This window comes from Mus caroli, chromosome X (genome assembly GCF_900094665.2).
Source record: "Mus caroli chromosome X, CAROLI_EIJ_v1.1, whole genome shotgun sequence".
In the NCBI taxonomy this organism is placed as follows: domain Eukaryota; kingdom Metazoa; phylum Chordata; class Mammalia; order Rodentia; family Muridae; genus Mus; species Mus caroli.
Window position 1 is genome coordinate 125859970 of NC_034589.1, and position 8494 is coordinate 125868463.

At 47.0% G+C, this 8494-nt stretch overlaps 1 protein-coding gene and 2 pseudogenes across 1 annotated transcript in view; 2 read left to right on the plus strand and 1 right to left on the minus strand.

The window, feature by feature from the left end:
• LOC110286394 overlaps positions 1–2561 on the plus strand; it is a 3303-nt pseudogene extending 742 nt beyond the window's left edge.
• Positions 2562–2809: 248 nt separating this feature from the next.
• On the plus strand, positions 2810–3896 carry LOC110286395 (annotated as a pseudogene).
• A 1240-nt stretch (positions 3897–5136) lies between these two features.
• Positions 5137–8494, minus strand: part of Esx1 (ESX homeobox 1) — a 5092-nt gene continuing 1734 nt past the window's right edge. Inside the window, exons 3-5 of the mRNA XM_021153848.1 lie at positions 7754–8180; positions 6655–6700; positions 5137–5763 (exon numbers count right to left, since the gene is read on the minus strand). Of these exons, the coding sequence (XP_021009507.1) occupies positions 5290–5763; positions 6655–6700; positions 7754–8180 (947 nt within the window). The 3' untranslated portion in view covers positions 5137–5289. The remainder of the gene's footprint in view (positions 5764–6654; positions 6701–7753; positions 8181–8494) is intronic.

Genomic DNA, 8494 nt, shown 5'->3' on the forward strand with positions numbered 1-8494 from the left:
TTCCTTCTTTCTTTCTTTCTTTCTTTCTTTCTTTCTTTCTTTCTTTCTTTCTTTCTTTTTTTCTTCCTTTCTTTTTTTTAAAGATCTCATTAAAGATGGTTGTGAGCCATCACGTGGTTGCTGGAATTTGAACTCACGACCTTAGACCTTCGGAAGAGCAGTCGGAGCTCTTAACCGCTGAGCAATCTCTCCAGCCCAGGGATTACATTTCTTGAGCGATCGGGAACTACCCTTCTTCTACAAATGAACTTAAGAATGCTATACTTAGTGTGGTCTGCTGCTTTGTGTTTCCTTGCACTGAATGATTGCAGAATTTTATATAACTTTGCCAGTACATTATGTGAAAGCGTACTAGCATTCCTAGCTGGAGAGAGAGAGAGAGAGAGAGAGAGAGAGAGTTTTAAAGTTTGTGTGTGGGTCAGCTGGTCCAGAAAAGAACACGTTAGGCAGTTCCACGGGACTCACTATGGGGCCAGTGGCTCAGTTCGTTCTGTTGTTCCTTTGTGTTTGAGAGCCATTTGCACTCACTGCTCATTGCACTCACGCGCTGATCCCCAAAGCGCCAGTTGCGGCTGAGCGCGAAACCGAACGAACGCAGAGTTTAATTGTAAGGTTGTCCGTCTATCTAGAGGCCTGCTCCCCCCCCCTTTTTTTTTGTCTTCTATGAAATTTCGGTTGCCAAGGAAGACGGGATTACAATTTTGTCTGACAGATTGAGATATCAAAATTCTCCCTCCTCTAGTGTGGGGTTTTTCGTTGGTGAATATTCATAATGTGGGGAAAGCGTGGCGTGGTACAGACCTAGAACGACACATCGAGCTGAGTTGCTTGTGACTGGGTGACTTTGTTCTTGCCTTGTTTGTTTTGTTTCCTGTAATGCACATATTAAAAAAATAAACGAAAGCTTCTTTTAAAATATGTTTTTAAGAAGTAATATGCACGTCTCTTGAAGCCCTCGTACAGTGAAAGCTTACTCAAATTCCTAGCTGCAAAGAGAAAAAAAATTGTAAAAGTTTGTGTGTGTCAGCTGGTCCAGAAAAGAACGTGTTAGGCACTCCCACCGGACGCACTACAGGGCCCGTAGCTCCATTCCTGTTTGAGAGCGATTTGCACTCACTGCTTCAACTGGAAGCGCCAATCCCCAATGCACCCTTTGCGTGCTGGCAGTGCGAAGCAAAGGAAGGGAAGGGCCCAGCCCCCTCGTCCACGTGGGCCTCCAACAGATCACACAGCGCCCTAGGATCAAATCTAATTTCTAGGTTCAGACCACCCCTAGCTTGGAGGTGATCACTATATCCCCCAACGCAGTGCTACCCAAATGGAGGTGGCGGGGAGAGACCGGGGGTGGGGGGGGGGGGGGGAGGGAGACGCCCACCAAGAAAGAGCTTCAGAAAGCCTGGGCTCTGAACCTTTTTGGTGTGGAGGAAGCCAAGATCCTCAGGCTCAGTGGAAAACCTCAGAGTGCCCCAGAAGGTTGCCTACCAGAACAGACTGAAAAGACTCTACAGTCAGAAAGCCATGCCTGGCTTCAGCTGGAAGGCTTGCAGATACATTCCTTTCCTGCTAGACAGGAGTCTTGATGCCCCTGAAATCCGGAATGACTACTACCTGAATCTTGTGGATTGGAGCTCCGGAAATGTTTTGGCTGTGGCACTGGACAGCAGTGTGTACTTATGGAATACTGGTTCCGGTGACATCTTGCTCTTGGCTGCGAATGGAGCAGCCTGGGGACTACATATCCTCGGTGGCCTGGATCAAAGAGGGCAACTACCTAGCTGTGGGCACCAGCAATGCTGGGATGCAGCTATGGAATGTGCAGCAGCAGAAACGACTTCGAAACATGACCAGTCACTCCGCTCCCTCAGTTGGAACAGCTATATTCTGTCCAGTGGTTCCCGGTCTGGCCACATCCACCACCCTGATGTTCCGGTAGCAGAACACCACATGGCCACACTGAGTGTCCAGTGGCCAAAGCCAGGAAGTATGTGGGCTGCGCTGGGCCCCAGATGGATGACATCTGGCAAGTGGTGGCAATGAAAACATTGTCGATGTGTGGCCTAGTGGTCCTGGAGAAAGTGGCTGGGGTCCCCTACACTCAACATCAAGGTGTCCTCAAGGCTGTTGCATGGTGTTCCTGGCAGTCCAATATTCTGGCAACACTGGTAACTGGAGTTACCAGTGACCGACACATTCGCATTTGGAACGTCTGCTCTGGGGCCTAAGTGCTGTGAATGTACAGTCCCAGGTGTGCTCCATCCTGTGGTCCCCCCACTATAAAGAGCATATCTCAGGTCATGGCTCTACCCAGGATCAGCTGGTTATTTGGAAGTACCCAACCAAGGCCAAGTTGGCTGAGGTCAAAGGTCACACAGCCTGGGTCCTGAGTCTTATGATGAGTTCGGATGGGGCCACAGCAGCGGCAGCAGCGGCTGATGAGACTATGGTTGTGGCTCTGCTTTGAGTTGGACCCTGCCCTTTCTCAGGAGCGGGGTGGGAAGGGGCCTGGGGAGGGGGAAGCCAGTGTAGCTAAAAGTAGCCTTATCCACCAAGGCATCCATTGAAAACAAACCTTTCCTTCTTGATTTTTGTTTACTTTTTAAAAAAAAATAAAGTTCATATCTTCTTTTTAAAAAGTTTGTATGGGTCAGACTAGGTATGAGAGTCAGCTATGGGAATTCAATTCATTAATTATTTGTTTTTATTTGCATAGATGTTTTGCATGCATAAATATCTGTGCACTATGTATATACTTGGTGTCTGCAGAAGTCAGATCGCCTGGAACTGGAGTTACAGACAATTGTGAGCTGCCATGTGGGTCCTGGGAATTGAACCCATAGGAACTAGGATTCTGTTCAAGTTGCTTAATGTAAAAAAACATACATGGTGAAATTGTCCGCTTTTTAGCTGGGAAATCTATGACAACTGGCTCTTCTGCCTGTAAAGAAAGGAAGCAATATCTTTTAATGGTTCTTTAATAATATTTCTTCCTTCCTTCCTTCCTTCCTTCCTTCCTTCCTTCCTTCCTTCCTTCCTTCCTTCCTTCCTCCCTTTCTCTGTCTCTGTCTCTCTCTCTCTGTCTCTCTCTCTCTGTCTCTCTGTCTCTCTCTGCCTCTCTGTGTGTCTTTCTTTTAAAGACAGGCGTTTACAAGCAGGTCACCTCTCTTTTTAGGGCTGTAACCAGGAAGGCTGTTCCAGAGAAGAAAAAAGGCTTCCTGCTGTGCCAGAAACCCTTAAGGAATTTTACAGGGTTGAAAGTGAAGCACCTGCGGAAGAAGTTTGCCCTGAAGATATTGATAAGGCAAGGAGGAAGCTCATCTAGGAGAAGACAAAAGCACTATCACAAGGAGTGCAGGCAGGTGTACTGAACTGAGATATGGATGGCCAGGATGGCCTGGAAAGCTGCAAACTTTTAAGTACCCCCAGAAGCAAAATTGTTTGTCATCAGAATCTGAGGTCTCAGTGGACTGCCCAGTACTGCAACTTCTTAGTCTTCAACCGATTTTCAAGGGCACCTTTGTTTTAAGCTCAACAAGGCATCAGTTAACATGCTGAGGATTGTGGAACCATACATTTCATGGGGCTACCCCAACCTGAAGTCAGTAAATGAGCTCATCTACAAGTGAGGCTATGGCCAAATTAATAAGAAGAGGATTGCCTTGACAGACAATTCTTTGATTACTGGATTTCTTAGTAAATTTGGCATCATCTGCATGGAGGATCTAGGTCATGAAATCTATACAGTTGGGAAACGCTTCAAGGAAGTGCATAACTTCCTGTGGCCCTTCAAATTATCTTTCCCACGAGGTGAAATGAAGAAGACAACCCAGTTTGTGGAAGGTGGAGATGCTGGCAACAGGGAAGATCAAATAAACAGGCTTAACAGACAGAAGAACTAAGGTGTCAGCCATGGTATTTTTGTAATTTGGTCAGTTAATAGACAGTCAGGGCTTGGCAAATCAGGAAAAAAAAGGCAGGGTCAGTATGGTCGTTATTATTATTAATAATAATTTTATTTATGTGTGATGGGAGTTGAAAGCTGGTGTGCATGTGCCACAGTGAATGTGTAGATGTCAGAGGACAAGTCTGGGGGTGTCAGAGTCATTTCTTTCCTTCCACTGTGAGTTCCAGGGATGGCCAGCCTCTCAGGTGGCCAGCCTTGCAAGGCAAGGACTTTTACGCCCGAGGTATTTCCTTTTTCCAGGTTTGATGGAAGGGTATAAGGATCAGAATGGCTCCAATCACCACCTCCTCCATGAAATAGAAAGCATTTTACAAAACTGGGGCCTTGGTCAGGCGACTAGCTTCTATCTTCCCTTAGAGCGGTGAGTAACCTGGAGTGTTTCTCTTGAGTCCAGAACTTGGCATGGGTTCCTTTAACCACCATGCTTAGAAATGATTATTTCTTTTCCAGAAATACTCCCCAAACCATCTGGCACATACATGTGTTCTCACCTAGACAAAATAGTAATGTGAATGGAGAGGGTGGGAGGTAGAGTTACAGCGTGTTACTCCATGTATATTTTATTAATCATTCCATTTGTTTACATCCCAAATGATATCCTACTTTCTGGTTACTCCTCCATAAGCCTCCCATCCCACAACCTTCCTCTCCTCCCTGCCCTTTGCCTCTGTGAGTGTGCTCCCCTACCCACTCACCCTCTCCAGCCCCACCACTTCAGCATTCCCCCCACCTATGCTGGGGCATCAAACATCCACAGGACCAAGGGCCTCCTCTCCCATTAATGTCTGACAAAGCCATCCTCTGTTGCCTATGTATCTGGAGCCATGGATCCCTCCCAGTACACTCCTTGGTTGGTGGTCTAGACCCTGGGAGCCCTGGGCCAGCTGATGGGGTTGCAATCCCCTCCCCCTCCCTCCTCCAGTCCTTTGGCCAACTCCCCTACCAGGGTTCCTGAGCTCAGTCTGATGGTTGGCTCCAAGCATCCACACCTGCATTGGTCAGTTGCTGGGAGAACCTTCCAAGGAACAGCTACACCAGGTTCCTGTGAGCAAGCACCTCTTGGCAACAGCAATAGTGTTGGGGTTTGGTGTCTGCAGACAGGTTGGACCCCCAGGTGGGGCAGACCCCTACATCTCATCTATACCCTTAAATTGGTATAACTCTCAAAGCCAATATGCTGCTAATCCAAACTTTTATTGAAAATCAAAACAAAGAAGGCATTAACTTTGTACATTTCGTTTAACAGCTTCTTGACAGGTAATGCGCGATAGTGTTTACAAACGATATAAATCAGATTGAAAAACACTTTTGGAAAACTGATGTAGACTTCAGTATCTGTATCTGGGACCAGCAAAGTTTTGGTTAGGGTTGGGGTTGGGGTTGGGGAATGGGTTGGGATGGGGATTGGGGTTGGGGTTGGGGAATGGGTTGGGGAAGGGGTTGGGGTTGGGGAAGGGAAAGGGGAAGGGGAAGGGCAAGGGGTTATATTCCCTCGCTGCATTGGGTATGTGCACATCAGGTGGTACAGGTGGCCAGGGAAAAGGTGGTAGAGGGGGTGGCCTAAATGGTAGAGGCATTCTGAATCCTGGAGGGGGCCTGGGTGGAAGAGGCATCATTTGAGGATGCATGGGACGAGGCACCACTGGGTAACATTTCCAAATAACCTCCACAATAGGAATGGGACCATAATGATCATCAAGATATACACCCACAGGGGGACTCATGGCGACTGGAACCATGTTTCTGAATGCTTGTGCCCGTCGAAGTCGTCTCCACTTGGCCCTTCTGTTCTGAAACCAAACCTTCAATCAGAGGGGAAAAAAATAATTGTTTAGGATATTGGACCATGAATGTCATAATAGAAAATAAAACTACATGCAACTCAAATTACAAATAGCAAACTAAGCTTGGGGTAGAGCTTGAGGTATTGCTGTATTTCCCTTCTCTCCCTTTACTATTTTTAAACTATTTTCTGGGCCATAGATGCAGGTGAACTGTACCAGGTCCTTTCTGGTAATGTGTCTTTCTGGATGCTCCACAAATAAGTATACAGTTATTCCCACCACAAACCCATTGTATGGCAAAAGAAGCCTGTCCTAATTTTCTACTAAATAGTTATTTGATGCACTTATGTTTTAAACATTTTCCCCACAACCTTAAGTAGTCACCTTTTTATTTCCTGAAATAGAAAGTTTATCAACACCTAAATAAATGAAAAAGGAATTTTACATTAACGCAGATAAGAAGGCAGCATGAGAAGAGCATTTCTCAGTGAGATTCCAGAAAATATACATTAAAATACTGCTAAAAAATAGGAAAACAAAATCTTAGATGTAAGAAAATGTCCTTTTGAGAATCTTCGACCATATGATCAATTGAGTTACCATTAAATTAAATGAACATTACAATAAAATAAAATAGAAACATCATTTGGACTTACTCTTAATAGTTAGCTCTTCTGGCAACTTAGAAAATAAAATTTTCTTTAAACTTGGAAAAAATAAATTTCTGATTAGACAAGTTACTTGAACTCTAATTGTAGCCTTATAACATTGAAGTTGTATGGAATTTGAAAAGAAATGCCTATGACAGATCACATGTTTATAACATTTTGATCCTTCATAGGTCAGTGAAATTATAACCTGATGTGTGTTTTAGAATACCTGTCCCACACTTTTCGAAAAAGTACTAACCTGCACTCTAGGTTCAGGTAAGCCCAGGCGTCGGGCCAGCTCCACTCTGATGGGAGAAAAATAGGCAATGGTGAGTATTTGGAGTTGTGGCTAAAATGAAAGACAATGTTGTAACCCTACCTTCCAATGCCTTTTTCTATAATACAAAGGCTTGATTTAGGCGGTGGCTTCCTATTCACAAATTATCTGTTCAATTTAAATATTTTTTTTTTAAAAGGGAAACACGTGAAAATGTCTGGTAGTTAGCTAAATATAACTTTTCTGTCTGTGAAACAGCAAAGAATCCTAGAAATCTTTTTCTTTAGACTGCTCTGTACAAATTATCCAGAAAGTACCCCATCCCTGTTCTATAGTTGGGGCTCAACTCAGTACTCCAGCCTTCCTTGGCAAAATACTTAGCTAAACCCTAACCCCAAATATGATCATGTTTGAACCTGAATATTTTTGTTTATTCTAAGACAGCGAAATACACTTTCAAAGAAGGAAGTACAAAACTACTTAGGATCGAGTGTGCCCAGGGGAAATTATTTTTTTCTGTTTCTAAATTGAAGGCTGAGTGCCACGAAGTCAGAGAGGGGCTCTGTCTTCATTGCTTATGCACACCATCCGATTCTGGTCCTTCATTTCACCAGGGCCAGAATTGGAAGGCCCACAGCGAATCCCAGGCTTAGGAAATTTTAGCACTCTCAGGGGCGGGGTGGGAGAAGAGCTCCCGGTGTAGCCCTGCCCTACCACAGGGGCACTAATTTTGCGCGCAAAATCAAAGTTTTTAAAAGTTCACTAAATGCGGAAAAAACACTATTTTGCTATGATATTTTAAAGCCAAACTGCAATAGCTCATTCTGAATTCACTACCAACATTTTAAGTAAATCAGGTTTCTCGATCCGCTGCGAGGTAGCTCCTCCATCGGTTCCCTCCTGCTCGACAGGCCACCGGTGCCAGCTTTTGCACGCTCCGCTGGCCCAGAGCCTGCAGGTCTAAGTTGGACCCCTGGCTCTTCGCGCCCCCTAGCGGACCCCTGACTCAGGTGTGCTACCACCCAGCAAAGCCGGGAGCCCGCCTGCCACATGGTCGCCACCCCAGGAAAAAGCCACTCACCTAGCAAACAGGTCCGGGTACTGGACGCGCTGGAAAAAGGCCTCCAGCTCCGCCAGTTGGATCGGGGTGAAGCAGATGCGGTAGCGGCGAGGCTTCGGCTCCTGTTGGGGTTGCTCCTCCCCCGGCTGCTCCTCCTCCTGCTCCTCGGGCTGCTGCGGGGCCTGCAGCGGGTTTGCCAGCAGGGGTTGCGGTGAAGACTGAGCAACAGGCTGCATCAGAGGACGCATCAGGGACTGCGGCACGGGGACGGCATCCGCCTCCCCCAGCTGAGCGTTGGACTCCAGGAAGCCGCCTCCAAGGTTTTCATTCCCATTCCAGGCTTGCCGTGCTTCTGCAACCGGCGTTGCTGCTTCTCTTCTTGAGGGTTCGAATCCCTCGTGTTCCTGGTAGTTTGTTTCTTCCAGAAACATGGAGTTGAACAGAGAGTCTGGGAAAGGGGAAAAGCACAAACAAACAAGACCAGCTCGTTGGTGCCCAAAAGAGTTGTGGAAAAGAGTGGGTGAGCGGCTCCATCTAGAGGGGTGCGCGCCCAAGAGGCGCGCGGGGAAAGGGAGGAAGGGTGGCCTTTGACTGCAACGGCTCCCCGCCGCCCCTCTACCTGCCGCCTTCTCCCCAGGCCGCGGGTCGCGCGTCTCGTGCCGCCCCTCTACCTGCTGCCTTCTCCCCGGGCCGCGGAACGCGCGTCTCCGCGCCGCCGTCCGTCCCTGCTCTCCGCCGCCCCTCTACCTGCTGCCTTCTCCC